Source organism: Ruditapes philippinarum, unplaced genomic scaffold (genome assembly GCF_026571515.1).
Source record: "Ruditapes philippinarum isolate M1 unplaced genomic scaffold, ASM2657151v2 ctg4485_1_1_1_1, whole genome shotgun sequence".
Lineage (NCBI taxonomy): Eukaryota > Metazoa > Mollusca > Bivalvia > Venerida > Veneridae > Ruditapes > Ruditapes philippinarum.
The window spans coordinates 15376-32653 of record NW_026862752.1 but is presented as its reverse complement, the minus strand read 5'-3'; the positions used below and the strand labels follow the sequence as shown (position 1 = coordinate 32653).

The 17278-nt window shown below is 34.8% G+C and overlaps 2 protein-coding genes and 1 pseudogene across 2 annotated transcripts; all 3 read right to left on the bottom strand.

The window, feature by feature from the left end:
• Nucleotides 1-2482: 2482 nt before the first annotated feature.
• Nucleotides 2483-5207, bottom strand: LOC132720105 (medium-chain acyl-CoA ligase ACSF2, mitochondrial-like). The gene is made up of 2 exons (XM_060704091.1): nt 4938-5207; nt 2483-3496 (listed from the first exon to the last, which is right to left on the bottom strand). The coding sequence occupies exons 1-2, from the start codon at nt 5016-5018 to the stop codon at nt 2744-2746; spliced, it is 834 nt and encodes a 277-aa protein (XP_060560074.1). The 5' UTR covers nt 5019-5207; the 3' UTR covers nt 2483-2743.
• Nucleotides 5208-9362: 4155 nt separating this feature from the next.
• Nucleotides 9363-11593, bottom strand: LOC132720101 (3-[(3aS,4S,7aS)-7a-methyl-1,5-dioxo-octahydro-1H-inden-4-yl]propanoyl:CoA ligase-like; annotated as a pseudogene).
• A 2879-nt stretch (nt 11594-14472) lies between these two features.
• LOC132720104 (putative acyl-CoA synthetase YngI) lies at nt 14473-16895 on the bottom strand. Its single transcript, XM_060704090.1, has 2 exons — nt 15837-16895; nt 14473-15538 (listed from the first exon to the last, which is right to left on the bottom strand). Exons 1-2 carry the CDS (start codon nt 16773-16775, stop codon nt 14777-14779), a joined length of 1701 nt encoding a protein of 566 aa, XP_060560073.1. The 5' UTR covers nt 16776-16895; the 3' UTR covers nt 14473-14776.
• Nucleotides 16896-17278: the final 383 nt, after the last annotated feature.

The window sequence follows — 17278 nt, the reverse complement described above, 5'->3', positions numbered from 1 at the left end:
TTTAGCTAGCCTGAATATCCAAAAATCGAGGGTATAACTAACATGGAATTACATTACATGAAATAAACCGATATTCTGTATCTTCTCTGGCTAGCCGGAACAGTCAAGACAGCTGGACTAAGTAAGCAAAATGTGTTCCAATTGTTTCGTCTGTCTGGCGAACTTCACGAACATTATAAATTTGACTGTGTATATCCATTATCTAAAACACACACACACACGCACGCACGCACGCACAGTCGTAAAAAGTTGCCCCGTAATTCACTTCAGTGTTTTTATTTTTTCTGGTCCTAGGGGATATTGAGTCCAACACTAAAGCCGGTGCTAGGTGGCGTGCGGGATGTTTGATGTTTTTCATTATCGCTCATGTACAGAGTCTGCAATTTTCATATAATTTTGTTGTTTTTATTGCTTCCGAGAGATCACTTTTCCAGAAATTTAACTTTGAGACAGGGACATAAGTATACCAGGTTGTGAAACCAACGTGGCAGTAATGGTTGAGTAAATTATTTCAGTAATTCGCTGGCCACACCTTTAAACAAAGAGCATTAAGGGCTAGAGCATAAACCTACTTTTTTAGTAATTTATCTATGGTATTATTAACCCTTTCTAAACAAGAGCATAAAGTTTGTGTGCTTTCAATATTTGGTTAGGTATCACGCATAACTGTTTTCCCCCAATGTAAATCCGATTACATTAGCTATTTTTCATGAGAAACTTGTCAAACAGCTTTTATCAGTTTACCGGTACATGTATACCAGGTATATCTGATAATCTGTGACTATCTTTCAAGTTAAATTTGATTGTAATGTCACAGGGTGAGAAAAATGTGCAGCCTGACCTGGACTCGAATACCGTACCGCGGCTCTACCGACTGAGCTATCCGGCCGCTTACACATCTTCTCCCCTAAATAGTGAACAGTTCTGAATCGTGACATACTCCCCCGCTATATTGAAATTCGTCCTCGAATTTCTAATGGGTAAAGAGAACAATGTGAAATTGAACTCGGAGCTTATACCATCACGGTCCCACGTTGGACGCCAAATGTCACAGGGTGAGAAAAATGTGGAGCCTGACCGGGACTCGAACCCGGGACCTTCGGAATACCGTCCCGCGGCTCTACCGACTGAGCTATCCGGCCGCTTACACATCTTCTCCCCTAAATGTTGAACAGTTCTGAACCGTGACAGTAAGAAAATTTTAGGGACAGTCTTATTGTAAAACATTTATGGTAAATGAGCATTTATGAACTTCAAATATGTTGCCGGTATGTTTTCGATCTCAACAGCCTGTATCATTTCCCTGCCGATCAAAGATAATATATTTTGTGTTTTTAATCTACCTTTGAACTGATTGGAATATGTCTGGTTTGAACATGGTTTATCTTATTGCTTTAAACAAATGTGCAGGATAGTAGACTTTGTTTACGAAAGCAGCCGATCGAGTAATTCTTGGAAATAAAAAAAAAAATACTAAAGAAATTTTTTTTTCAACACTTTCACTCAAAAAAGGTTCGGTCTTTAATTCGCAAAACAGTCATGGAAATTGTTGAATATATGTAACAAATGTTTGTACCCCTGTTCTTCCAGATGTCTGGAAGAGTCCACACACATCGCTTGGCTTAACGATGGGTAGTTCTGCATCAGGATGGTCCTCTTCTAAAAGATCTCGCATGTCCATGAAAAATGAAAGTTCTAGGTGTCCATCCAATATGACCACTTACTTTTTATTCTACCGCTAGCTTTGTACGGATAAATAAAATCATCTGATAGAAAATAGGAACGCCTGAAAAACGTGAGACGCAGCAAAGAGATATCCGGTTCTGTGATTAATTATGGATATTTATTTTTTAATTAAATGTGAGGAAATATTTCAATTATATGCATTTATAACATATTAAAATATTTGATTCGTACCTATTTTATTATAATTCAGCTTTAAAATAATCTTGTTTAGAGAATATTGGAACATACCTCGTATATTTGCACAGTTTTACCCCCCGCCCCTCATCAGTTCATCACGATGCCAAGGTGTTGAATGACTTATTCATTTTGCCAAAGTGACCGAGTAGTTTCTAAATATTCTAAGGATCGCTTATAGCCGTCATTGTCTTTGACGAAAACTTTACAGTCATGGTTGGCTCAAGAATATGTTTATTAGCTTATAGTTTTCTATACAATTGAACAAAAAAGGTATGTTTAAACTAAAACAAGTTGTTCGTCAAAGATAAAACACCAGCATTTCCAATAGACGTTGACATTACATTTTTTCTACATTGTTTGTAGATATCTTTGTTCTCAAGAAATCTCCAATTTTTAGATTTTTATGCTCAGACCAACAGGTGCAAGGTGATGTTTGGCATCTTTAATAAAGCCTTCAATAGTGTTGAAAGTCTCTGTTGGACTTGTCCATTCGGATAAAACTATTATGTTTACTTAAACATTTGACTGTTTTATCATAAGCACAATCACAATCATAATATTGTGTTTAACTGACATTTTATTTTTATTATGCATTTACTCACGCAAACACTACTTAGGTGTCTTTTTACATAGATATTGGTTGACATTCATTCCTAAATAAGGTTCATATTAAAAACTTATTTTAAACGATCATGATATTTGATATATTTAAAAAGTGAAAAGTGGTAAGTACAACAGGCAATACCTTTTGGTAAACTCTAGTCAAAAAGCTAGTCATTGGGTAAAAGAGATATACGAAAAACTGTTCCAAGAGGCCATTTTAGTTATGAAAACGTTCAAGTGCTATCTTTTCCAATTCCTTCCGGTGAGTTTTACCACTTCTAGTTTCAGGAAATGATTCAAAGAACATGTAGTATTTCGGGAGAACTGTAAAAAGTCCCGGTTTGTCTGCGTGATACTCGCAACAATTCTTTCGGATATCTTCTTCGCTTATTTCGCAATCTTCCTTTTTAACAATACAAGCACACAACACTTGATAGTAAACGTCATCCGGAACTGGTACGATAATGATGGAATCTACACCAGGGAAAGTTTTCATAACATTCTCAAGAATCTCTGGAGCAACGTTAAATCCCCCTGAAATAATCATATTGGATTTTCGACCCTCTACAAAGAATTCACCATCTTCGGTCATCCTCCCGATATCATCTGTTTTATACCATCCGTCTTCGGAGAGCACAGCTTTTGTTTTCTCCGGATCGTTGAAATAGCCAAGAAACATGATCTCTGATCGAACGTATATTTCTCCTCTCCGATTGACGGGTACTATTTCGGCGTTCTCGTCCACTATTTTGATTTCCAGTCCAGGAATATTAAATGGTTTTCCGCATCCAAATTCGACAAAATCATTTGGATCAGTGATCTTTGCTTCAGTCGCAAATGCAAATTCTGAGCCTCCATACGTGCACAGAAGGAATTTGCAAGCTTTCCCAACACAATTAGCTAAGTGCTTAGTAAGTGGCTGTCCAGCAGTCAGTATTCCTTCAACTGGCCAATCATATGGCAAATCCTCCTAAAATATACATATAGTGTTTTTACTGCATCGATTTTTGCTAAATATCGATATAAAATATGAACTTATTCAGTTTGCATATTGTTTGTTGTTTGTATGTTTGAGCTTTACAATGTATATGCACCCGGGCATATAGAAATTGAATCGTCCGTCTGTCTGTCGGCCCGTTTGTCGTAAGAGATTAGCGTAAATGGGATGTTCTCCCTATACCAATGGCTTCATAATTTACACATTTACTAATCGATACAAAACCCACAATCTGGGCAAGTAACATAGCTATGGCTTCCATTCTGTACAAGTTATTGCTGAAAATTTGTATGGTGAGCCTTAAACGGCAAATTAAATATATCTTAAGTTGGATTTTTATTAAATTTCTACTAATTACTTCATTTATATCATGATATCTTCAATATTTGGGAGGCGAATACCTTCAATGGTCCTCTTACTTTTTCTTCAGTAAGGGGCCAATGAGGTCAAGGTCACTCGTGTAAGGTTGCCAATTATAGATTTCTACACATTTGCATATACAGTCAGTGTTTTTCATATTTGGAAGGACGATAACTTGCGTGGCCTTCTTCCTTTAGACTGAATTAGGGGTTAGTTAGGTTAAGGTGACCAGTGGTAAAGTATATTTTTCTTCACTTTTGCCCATATAGCCTTTATTTATTGATAAAGTCTTTCATATTTGGTAGGTTGATAACTTGCATAGTCTACTTTCTTTAAATTGGATAAGGGGTCAGTGGCTCAAGGTCAGTGGTGCCAAAATAGATTTCTAAACATTTGCTTATACAGGCTTTATTTATTGATGATATTTTTATATTCCGAAGGAACATACCTTAGATGATTTAGTGTTTTGAGTCACAAGGTCAAGGTCACCTGTGCTTTCAATAGATTTTGTTTACTTTTTCTTATATAGTGTATGTATATTTTAACAATTTTTTTTCATATTTAGAGAAAACATACCTCAGGTTATCCTTTAAGTTTGGATGGAGTTTGGTCTCACTTGTTTCAAGGTCTTGCATTTTATATATTTGATAAAAAAATATTTATAACTTGAATATTTTCATAACATAGCAATAACAGACTAACCTATATTTTTCACAACAACATAACGTCATGCCTCAAGTTATATACATGTAACTGTATTGACAACTTTTTTGGCAATTTTTCTGTCCATAACTGGGTGAATGGCCAATTTTTTTTGAAAAGAAAGTTAAAGCGAGAATCGGGCGTGGGGCATTTGTGTTTACCAAATACGTTCTTGTTTTTTGTTTTTTTTTATGATAAAAACTTTTTATTTCAATGGTTGCGAAATGAGTGCAGTACCATCCTAAAATATTACATTCGTCTTTTATATCCAGTAAGCATGCATTGGGACAAAGGTTATATAATATATATGTATATTTTTTTCTAAAATTCATATGTAAATAATCAAATATACCTGTCTTTTGATAAGCACATGCATCAAAGGTGGTAGAGCAAATATCATGGAACATTTCTCTTTGACTATTACGTCAATCATAAAGGAAAGTCTGTCCTTCGGAGGATCGCAAAATTCAGAAAACGTCACCCTTGTTTGGCCCGTCAATATTGAAGCTGGATATCCACCACCCCAATTGAAAGGCCTGTCGTTAAAAAGGATATATTTAGGGTTTTAAAAGTTCCAGTGTATCTAATTTACAGACAGCCTTAAATGACGATCTTTGGGACATGCGCAACAAGTTTTGGTACTCCTGTACTTTCCAACGTTTTGGAAAAGTCCAGTTAGATCTTCGGGTTTTTGACGGGAGAAGTTCTACATCCGGATGGTCCTCTGCTAGAAGGTTCCAAATGTCATTGACATATGAAAGCATCTGGGTGTCCATCAAACCTTACCCCTAGAATATATCTTAGGTATGGCATGTTTCTGGCTTTTTGCTCTACCCGTCAGCTTTGTACTCGTCAAGAAGTTTTACGAAGAATATTCCAATTAACAAAACTCGGCACCAGGATCAAGAAATAAAGCAGCGAACAAGTTTCCATCTTTTTTCATTAAGAGCGATTAGGTCACTGCCGTCAGTATACGTGAAGGATATACTGACTGGAATGGGCCCCAGCCATCATGGCACCAAATGTAGCATATAACCACTCTGGACAACAACGGACGTTGATAGCAACAACCTCGTGCCTCTGAATCCCCATTTTAATCAGTGACCTCGCCATTATCTTAGATCGTTTGGTAAAGCTGTGGACCAAAAGTTACACATTCTCGAGTCCCGTCAGTTTGATACAAAGACAACAGACTCTCCGTCAGGTTTTCGTCTCCGCATAATGTTTCATCACCTCCGGAAAATTTTGATGTTTTAGTTGTAACAGGAGGTCCCATCCACCTTAATGTAACTTTTTGTAAACTTTTCTTCCAATTTTCCTCACCAAACGTAGACAAAACAGTATTGCAATAGCCAACGATACGTATTCCTTAAATGGACTTGTAACGTTTTGCTTAACTTGCACTAACTTACTGTGACAAAACAACCTTACATTGGAGAGAGATAAAGTATGTTCTGTATGATGGCGTTAAAATCCTTTTAAACAATAACAGGGTTAAAAACTGTTTCGTCTATAAATAATATTGTTGCTTTATTTTCATTATAAATTAATGTTTAGTGATGAATTTAATCAAGTGATAAGTCAACTTTCTCTAGTTTACGATTTAACAAAAAATGTACAGCAACTTAATGATACTCAACGACATACATAAATTGCTAAGTTTAAATTTAGATCGTTCCGGTTATTTTTTTCTTTTTCAAGTCGTGTATGAATTATCGATCTCTAGCGGGCCAATTAACATAAGTGAGGAGATGACCTAAATATAAATTATTTTTGTTTAAGTTTATTTTGGCCAAAACACAAATCAAAGTATGGGGGAAAACTGCACAGCATAATTTAAGGATACGTGGCATAATTGAAGAAAATGTATAATAGTTTCTTTGCATTGCTCTAAAAAAAATTATAACTGAAAGCAATTATTTTTAACGGCACCCATCTTAAATCACACCACAAATTCACCGATATGAGTCATCGTCGTTAAAATGCAGAATACCACAGAGTTCGCCTCATTCCTTTATACTTATCATTAACCTACAGTGAAACCAATGACTGTTTCAAAAATGCACCCACCCTGCCCCTATTAATTATTTTTTATCATTTTTTACGCCCGAATAAAATATTGGTATGCACCTCCGTCCGAAGTATGGGACAACTTTTTACAGCTGCCACACGGCACTTGACACCTGATGTTGTGAAGTGTAAAAATATGAAAACAAAGTGATCCCTCAGAAGCACTAATCACAACAAAATTTACATAAGAATTACAGACTCGGTTTGACTGAATCTGTTTACATGGAGGCATAATGAATAAGTGGCAACATCCCTCACGCCCCTAGCACCGGCTTGAGCTTTGTGTAAAAACCTTTGTTGTTGTTTTCACCATTAGTTTTCATATTTATTTACAAGGAACATACTTTAGGTTGGGTCCTTAAAGGGACACTCATTGCAAATAAATGACCAAAACTATCAATATTAATCCTATGCACTCACCCTAAAAATGACATTTGTTAAAGTTTCCAGCATTTAATTTCTGTATAAATTTTATATAATTTGGGTTTTGAAGCTAAATATATCTATTGCATTTGTTGAACGATATTTAGACTTGCCGACAGAATCACCGAGTTATTTTAAAACTAGTCATGTGACTTGAACAAATCCTGGAAGTTACAGCGGTAAACAGATATCATGGCTATTGTATGATTGAAAAACAAAACCTAAGTCATTCATTTGACATTTTCTTAAAACGTTTCCAGAGTCCACTGTGACAACAATATTGTGAAATTTTAACGCTGTAACCTGACCCACGTGGACCAAGCTAAGAAAAACCACCATTTTATTACTTTATACGGAGAAAAGTTTTGTTCCTGTGACTGTCTATTCATTTTTGAGGACATTTACAAGAAATAATAAATTGAAAAAAAAATCAAAATGAAGAAATGAAAACTTTTCCTGTTTGGAATTGATTTTGTATTAATACATTACAAAAGCATATGTTCAAAGGAAAAAAATGACAAATTTAATAAGTTGCAGAAAGTTATCCCATGACTATCGCTGCATGCATTTTTGAATTTCATTTAAAAAAAACATCAAAAAAACTTTGAATAACAGGAGGTAATAAGAACACACTTTCATATGCCCACAAATATAATATTTATGTAAAGCTTGGATATTTTCAATGATGCCTTGTTGACAGCTATAAAAACTTATCAAATTTTATAAAAATCATGTTCATTGGATCACCAAGGGGTTACATATATAGGAAAAATTAATCTTATGCATGGATGATGGAGTCTCACACAATTTACATGTACACAGATTTATATAGTATACATGTCTAAAATGTCTTTTCCTCCAACCTACAACGTGCAGAGGATAACTATATAGATAAGGATATTTAGCATGTATCATCACATTTATTGACTTTAAAGGTAAATTCACCACTTCTGTACAAATAAATGAACAATAAAGGACGTCTTTGTGCAGTATTGATGTTATAAATATAATGGGAGGTAATAAAAGAGAAATTATTTGTAAGCATAGCATTTTTGATTTTTGAATATTTAAGCCATAATATGTTGTTGCTTTTGAATTTTAGTAGTTTGTTATTGGTTAGGTTTTTATTTAAAAAAACCAACATTATTCTTGTTTTCAGTCAGCATATATACTCTGTGGAAATTGCATGAAGGTAAATTATCACACCACTTCTTGAGGTTCAAAAATAAATCTTAAAGGGCATGGACGGTGACATGTTCGACAGGCGAAAGCTGGCATGTGCCGACGAACCTCATTAGACATAGCAATCATACATACTCTTGCCGAAGCAATAGCAAAGTAAGCAAATTTTTTGTTTGATATGATATATTTCATACTTTTATTTCATAACTCATCAAAGATACATACATTACGTATATATGTAACAAGGAGTCAGTATAAGATATTACTTCTTCATATAAGGTCAACATGAAAGATAGATTTGCATACGATAATTATGCTTGATCATGAAGATTAAAAAACTGATGTCAAAGAAGGTACAGTATAATTGTACATTTATATGTAACATAGACACATTTAAGATTTACCTTTCAAACAATTATTCAGTATCACATCTTGTGTGATACTACAGTATTCAAGCGAGGATAGTGGAACCACCAATTTGAAAGTAAAAATAGTCAAATAGAAGAACCTTCATGTACTACAAACCCAACCTTAATGTCAAGTTTGACGATCATATAACATCTTGTTTGTACGGGGCGACTTTTTACGGCCTCAAACAATACTGATGTGGCAATAAAATAGAGAGAAATGAAATCCCTAAAGAATGTCCCAAAACGGAAAAATTGAAAATGTTGCAGGCTTGGTTTGATTGAACCTGTTCATGGATGGAAAGTACTGGAAAGTGCAAGCTACTGTAAACGCCCCTTATATGGTCTAAGTTACCTATGAGACAAAACCTTTGATTTGATTAGGCTCTTAAAAATATTGCCAATTCAAATTGATAAACCTTCATTTTGATACTGTTTAGATGGCTCTATATGAATTGGCAATAGGATTTTAATATACAGAAACCATAATCACGACACTTTATGAAACATCAAAGGAATGCGTTAAGAAATGCTGGATCTCTATCTTTAGTGTCTAAAGAAAGTATTATGTTTTCAGATTCTATTTTGAAAATGCATCTGGGATGAAGTAGAAGTCTATGTTATAAACACTGTATCCAAATACCCTATCAGACGTTAAAAACAGTTTTAAGTTTTTATAAAATTTAATTCCGTTTTGTTGTTTTATGCTTATTCACAAACATAAAAATTCTTCAAAGTACATTGTATATGTAGCCATAAACTTCAAGAAATATTTAACAGCATTCTAATGATCATTTGATATTGATCTAATTATAATGCACAAATAATGCATAAATATATTTTCTTCATCATGTGCTCCTTCTTTTATCCTACACTAACCATATATATATTTGTTTACATATAATATCGGTTTATGCCTTAAAGAAATATCATAGAACGTATCGCATATCTTACACGACATTTATATTAAATATATCTTAGAAAAGTACTCTGACGAAATCGTTGAAGTGCTATCTTTTCCAACTCCACCCGGTGAGTTTTCCCACTTCTAGTTTCAGGAAATGATTCAAGGAACATGTAGTATTTCGGAAGAACTGTAAAAAGTCCTGGTTTGTCTGCGTGATACTCGTGGCAATTTTTTCGGATATCTTCTTCGCTTATTTCGCAATCTCCTTTTTTAACAATACAAGCACACAACACTTGATAGTAAACGTCATCTGGAACTGGTACAATAATGACGGAATCTACACCTGGGAAAGTTTTCATAACATTCTCAAGAATCTCTGGAGCAACGTTAAATCCCCCTGAAATAATCATATTGGACTTTCGACCCTCTACAATGAATTCGCCATCTTCGGTCATCCTCCCGATATCATCTGTTTTATACCATCCGTCTTCGGAGAGCACGGCTTTTGTTTTCTCCGGATCATTGAAATAGCCCGTAAACATGGCCTCTGATCGAATATATATTTCTCCTCTCTGATTGAGGGACACTATTTCTGCGTTCTTGTCCACTATTTTAATTTCCAGTCCAGGCATATTAAATGGTTTTCCGCATCCAAATTCGGTGAAATCATTTGGATTAGTTATTTTCGCTACAGTCGCGCCTGCAAACTCTGAGCCTCCATACAAGCACAGAAGGAATTTACAAGCTTTCCCTATGCAGGCAGCTAAGTGCTTAGTAAGAGGCTGTCCACCAGTCAGTATGCCTTCAACTGGCCAGTCATCTGGCAAATGTTCCTTGAAAAATAAAAGGAAAATGTCATAATTGCAGCATAGTTGAATTGTTTATCGTACAGTATAAGTATCATATATATTTAATGTGTAATATGTGTGATATAAATGTGATCCTACTTTTTACGATTAAAAATGCAACACACACCCACTTTTTTGGCAGCTTATAAAAAGCTGCTTTATTATAAGAGACAATTTACTTCATTCATTGCAGTATTCTTTAATTGAGGGATTACGATAAGTTATAAACAAGTATGTATGAGATCACGTTTTAAAATGTTTTATGTAAAAAATCCAATAAACCTTTCTTTTGATAAGCTCGTGCATCAGAGGTGGTAGAGCACAAATCAAAGTACATTTCTCTTTGACTATTACGTCAATCATAAAGGAAAGTCTGTCATTCGGAGGATCGCAAAATTCCGAAAGTGTCACCCTTGTTTGGCCCGTTAATATGGAAAATGGATATCCGCCACCCCAATTGAAAGGCCTGTCGTTGAAAAAGATATATTTCGGATTAGAATGTTCGAGAAAATCAGAATCACTAAACATCTTTAGAGGTGATTGGTGAGTATATGTAACAAGTTTTGGTACACCTGTGCTTCCAGATGTCTGGAAGAGTCCACATACCTCGGTTGGCTTAACGACGGGAAGTTCTATATCACAATGATCCTCCTCTAAAAGGTCTCGCAATCCTATGACATTTGATAATTCGGGATGCCCAAACCTTACCCCTAGAACATATCTTAGATACGGCATTTTCTGGCTTTTTACCTTTCCATCAGCCTTGAACTTGTCAAGAAGTTTACGCAAGATATTCCAATTAACAAACTCGGCACCAGGATCAAGAATAAGCAGCGAACAAGTTTCCATCTTTTTCATTAGAGCGATAAGATCACTGCCGTCAGTATACGTGAAGGATATACTGACTGGAATGGCCCCAGCCATCATGGCACCAAATGTAGCATATAACCACTCTGGACAACAACGGACGTTGATAGCAACAACCTCGTGTCTGGTACAGCTGAAACCAAGTTACACATTCTCGAGTTCCGTCAGTTGATACAAAGACAACAGACTCACCGTCAGGTTTTGTCTCCGCATAATGTTTGATCACCTCCGGGAAAGTTTGATGTTTTAGTGTAACAGGAGGTCCATCCACCTTAATGTAACTTTTTGTAAACTTTTCTTCCATATTTCCTCACAACGTAGACAGAACAATATTGCAATATCCAACGATACATATCCTTAAATGGACTTGTAACGTTTGCTTTACTTGCACTAACTTACTGACAACAACCTTACATTGGAGAGAGAGAAAGTATGTTCTGTATTATGGCATTTAAAACTCCTTTTAAGCAGTAACAGGGTTAAAAACTGTTTCGTCTATAAATAATATTGTTCCCAAAAAATGTAGAGCAACTTAATGATAATCAACGACATAATAAATTGCTAAGTTTAAATTTTAGATCGTTCCGGTTATATTTTTCTTTTTCAAGGTCGTGTATGAATTATCGATCTCTAGCGGGCCAATTACATAAGTGAGTAGATGACCTAAATATAAATTCTTTTGTTTAAGTTTATTTTGGCCAAAACACAATTCAAAATATGGGGAAAAACTGTACAGCATAATTTAAGGATACGTGGCATAATTGAAGAAAATGTATAATAGTTTCTTTGCATTGCTCTAAAAAATTTATACTGACAGCAATTAATATTTACCGGCACCCATCTTAAATCACACCACATATTTATTTACAAGGAACATACTTTAGGTGGTCCTTAAAGGGATACTCAGGCAAATAAATGACAAAACTATCAATATTATCCTATGCACTCACCCTAAAATGACATTTGTTAAAGTCCCAGCTTTAATTTCTGTATAAATTTTATATAATTTGGGTTTGAAGCGTAAATATATGTTTAATTGTTGAACGATATTTAGACGCCGACAGAATCACCGAGTATTTTTAAAACTAGTCATGTGACTTGAACAAACCCTGGAAGGTTACAATAACAGATATCATGGCTATTGTATGATTGAAACAAACCTAAATCATTCATTTGACATTTTCTTAAACGTTGTGACAACTATTGTGAATTTTTACGCTGTAACTTGACCCACGTGGTCCAAGCTAGGAAACCACCATTTTATCTTTATACTACGAAAGACCGGTAGGGCCATTTCAACTTCATGAATTCCCGATTTCATCTTCATGAATTCACAATTTAAACTTCGTGCATTCCCGTTTTCAAAATACGGAATACACGAATTCACGATTCAGCTTCATGAATTCACGACTTCAACTTCACGAATTCACGATTTCAACTTCATGAATTCACGATTTCAACTTCACGAATTCACGATTTCAACTTCATGAATTCACGATTTCAACTTCACGAATTCAACTTCGTGAATTCTAGATTTCAACTTCACGAATTCACGATTTCAACTTCATGAATTCACGATTTCAACTTCATGAATTCACGATTTCAACTTCACGAATTCACGATTTCAACTTCATGAATTCACGATTTCAACTTCACGAATTCAACTTCGTGAATTCTAGATTTCAACTTCACGAATTCACGATTTCAACTTCATGAATTCACGATTTCAACTTCATGAATTCACGATTTCAACTTCATGAATTCACGATTTCAACTTCATGAATTCACGATTTCAACTTCACGAATTCACGATTTCAACTTCATAATATTTTGTAGGAATAACTGGTCAAATGAATTAAACATAGTTCAACTTTTTTCAAACAGACTTTCAGATAATGTATTAATACTATAAATAGAAGAAGATAAAAGTAATTTATTGTGACAAAATACTCAAAATTTTAAAGATATAATTATACTAATCTCTACATTAATCTCTAAATATTTTCAAGGCTTAATAGTTTTTTTCTTTGTTTTGTATGTGTATGTTGTTATTCTATTACATACGAATATCTCAAATGCAATTTGTTAAAATATCTCATTTTATATAATTTTTGTATGTAAAACATTTGTGAATAAAGGAAAGAAAAAATCTTCACTTTTGGCTTTAAGTTATCATTTATTTATTTATTAATTTATTGATTGATTTACATTAATGCAACTAACATCCCCTAGCACTGGTTTTAGCACAACTTAACATCTAAACATGGTTATGGTGGCATTTCGAATTTAGAAACATCCACAGGTTGTTCACACGGTTATCACGCGGTTATCATGGAACCTTCAATGAAACACGTCAGTGTCATTCTACGAAAAGTGACGTATGAGCCTCAAGTAAAAGCATACGTATGCCTAAAATTAGAACACAATGGACGTAGTGGACCAAAGGTTATAAAGCCTGCATATCACACATAAGCTGTCAAAAGTCTGATTTAAAAAAGCTGGCCACATGTCTAAAGTGTGATACTACAGTATTCAAGTAAGGATACTGGAACCACCAAAGTAAAAATAGTCAAATAGAAAAAACTTCATATACTACAATCTAAACAATAATGTCAAGTTTGACGATCATCAGGAATCCGAGATATAACATCTCTGAATGTATGTACGGGGCGACTTTTAACGGCCCACACAACACAAACAATACTGATGTGGCAATAAAATAGAGAGAAATGAAATCCCTAAAGAATGTCCCAAACGGCAATAAAGAAAATGTTGAAGGCTCGGTCTGAATGAACCTGTTTGTTCATGCATGGATGGACAGTACTGGAAAGCGCAAGCTTCTGTCAACGCCCCTAATATGGTCGAAGTTACCTATGAGACAAACACCTTGATTTGATTAGGCTCTTAAATATTGCAATTCAATGATAAACCTTCATTTTGATACTGTTAGATGGCTCTATATGAATTGGCAATCGGATTTAAACATACAGAAACCATAAACACGACACTTTATGAAACATCAAAGGAATGCGTTAAGAAAATGCTGGATCTCTATCTTTAGTGTCTAAAAAATTTATAATGTTTTCAGATTCTATTTTGAAAATACATCAGGGATAAAGTAGATATGTTATAAACACTGTATACAAATACCATATCAGACGTTAAAAACAGGTTTAAGCTTTTATAAAATTTATTTCCGTTTTGTTGTATTATGCATATTCACAAACATAAAAATTCTTCAAACTATATTGTTTATATGGCCACAAACTTCAAGAAATATTTAACAGCATTCTAATGATCATTTGATATTGTGTTAATTATAATGCACAAATAATGCATAAATATATTTTCTTCATCATGTGCTCCTTCTTTTATCCTATACTAACCATATATATATTTGTTTACATAATATAGTATTGGTTTATTCCTAAGAGAAATATCATAGAACGTTACGCATATTTTACACAACATTTATATTTAATATATCTTAGAATGTACTCTGACGAAATCGTTGAAGTGATATTTTTTCCAACTCCATTCGGTGAGTTTTCCCACTTCTTGTTTCAGGAAACGATTCAAGGAACATGTAGTATTTCGGAAGAACTGTAAAAAGTCCCGGTTTGTCTGCGTGATACTCGTGGCAGTTCTTTCGGATATCTTCTTCGCTTATTTCGCAATCTCCTTTTTTAACAATACAAGCACACAACACTTGATAGTAAACGTCATCTGGAACTGGTACGATAATGACAGAATCTACACCAGGGAAAGTTTTCATAACATTCTCAAGAATCTCTGGAGCAACGTTAAATCCCCCTGAAATAATCATATTGGATTTTCGACCCTCTACAAAGAATTCACCATCTTCGGTCATCCTCCCAATATCATCTGTTTTATACCATCCGTCTTCGGAGAGCACGGCTTTTGTTTTCTCCGGATCGTTGAAATAGCCCGCAAACATGGCCTCTGATCGAACGTATATTTCTCCCCTTTGATTGACGGGTACTATTTCTGTGTTCTCGTCCACTATTTTGATTTCCAGCCCAGGCATATTAAAAGGTTTTCCGCATCCAAATTCGGTGAAATCATTTGGATTAGTTATTTTCGCTACAGTCGCGCCTGCAAACTCTGAGCCTCCATACAAGCACAGAAGGAATTTACAAGCTTTTCCTATGCAGGCAGCTAAGCGCTTAGTAAGAGGCTGTCCACCAGTCAGTATGCCTTCAACTGGCCAGTCATCTGGCAAATATTCCTTGAAAAATAAAAGGAAAATGTCATAATTGCAGCATAGTTGAATTGTTTATCGTACAGTATAAGTATCATATATATTAATTGTGTAATATGTATGATATACATGTGATCCTACTTTTTACGATTAAAAAATGCAACACACACCCACTTTTTTGGCAGCTTATAAAAAGCTGCTTTATTAAAAGAGACAATTTACTTCATTAATTTCAGTATTCTTTAATTAAGGGATTACGATAAGTTATAAACAAGTATGTATGAGATCACGTTTTAAAATGTTTTATGTAAAAAATCCAATAAACCTTTCTTTTGATAAGCTCATGCATCAGAGGTGGTAGAGCACAAATCAAAGTACATTTCTCTTTGACTATTACGTCAATCATAAAGGAAAGTCTGTCATTCGGAGGATCGCAAAATTCAGAAAGTGTCACCCTTGTTTGGCCCGTTAATATGGAAAATGGATATCCACCACCCCAATTGAAAGGCCTGTCGTTGAAAAAGATATATTTCGGATTAGAATGTTCGAGAACATCAGAATCACTAAACATCTTTAGAGGTGATTGGTGAGTATATGTAACAAGTTTTGGAATCCCTGTGCTCCCAGATGTCTGGAAGAGTCCACATACATCGGTTGGCTTAACGACGGGAAGTTCTATATCACAATGGTCCGCCTCTAAAAGGTCTCGCAAGCCTAAGACATTAGATAATTCTGGGTGTCCATCAAACCTTACCCCTAGAATATATCTTAGGTATGGCATTTTCTGGCTTTTTACTTTACCGTCAGCTTTGTACTCGTCAAGAAGTTTACAAAGGATGTTCCAATTAATACTGTCTGCACCAGGATCAAGAATAAGCAGCGAACAAGTTTCCATCTTTTTCATTAGAGCGATAAGGTCACTCCCGTCAGTATACGTGAAGGATATACTGACTGGAATGGCTCCAGCCATCATGACACCAAATGTAGCATATAACCACTCTGGACAACAACGTACGTTGATAGCAACAACCTCGTGCCTCTGAATCCCCATTTCAATCAGTGATTTCGCCATTATCTGAGATCGTTGGTAAAGCTGAAACCAAGTTACGCATTCTCGAGTCCCGTCAGTTGATACAAAGACAACAGACTCACCGTCAGGTTTCGTCTCCGCATAATGTTTCATCACCTGCGGAAAAGTTTGATGTTTTAGTGCAACAGGAGGTCCATCCACCTTAATGTAACTTTTTGTAAACTTTTCTTCCATATTTCCTCACAACGTAGACAGAACAGTATTGCAATATCCAACGATATGTATCCTTAAATGGACTTGTAACGTTTGCTTAACTTGCACTAACTTACTGACAACAACCTTATATTGGAGAGAGATAAACTATGTTCTGTATGATGACATTTAAGCAATAACAGGGTTAAAAACTGTTACGTCTATAGATAGTATTGTTCCCTTATTTCATTATAATTAATGTTTAGTAATGAATTTAATCAAATGATAAGTCAGTATTCTCTAGTTAACGATTTAACAAAGAATGTAGAGCAACTTAATGATAATGAACGACATACATAAATTGCTTAGTTTAAATTTTAGATCGTTCCGGTTATATTTTTCTTTTTCAAGGTCGTGTATGAATTATCGATCATAAGTGAGTAGATGACCTAAATATAAATTCTTTTGTTTAAGTTTATTTTGGCCAAAACACAAATCAAAGTATGGGGAAAAACTGCACAGCATAATTTAAGGATACGTGGCAT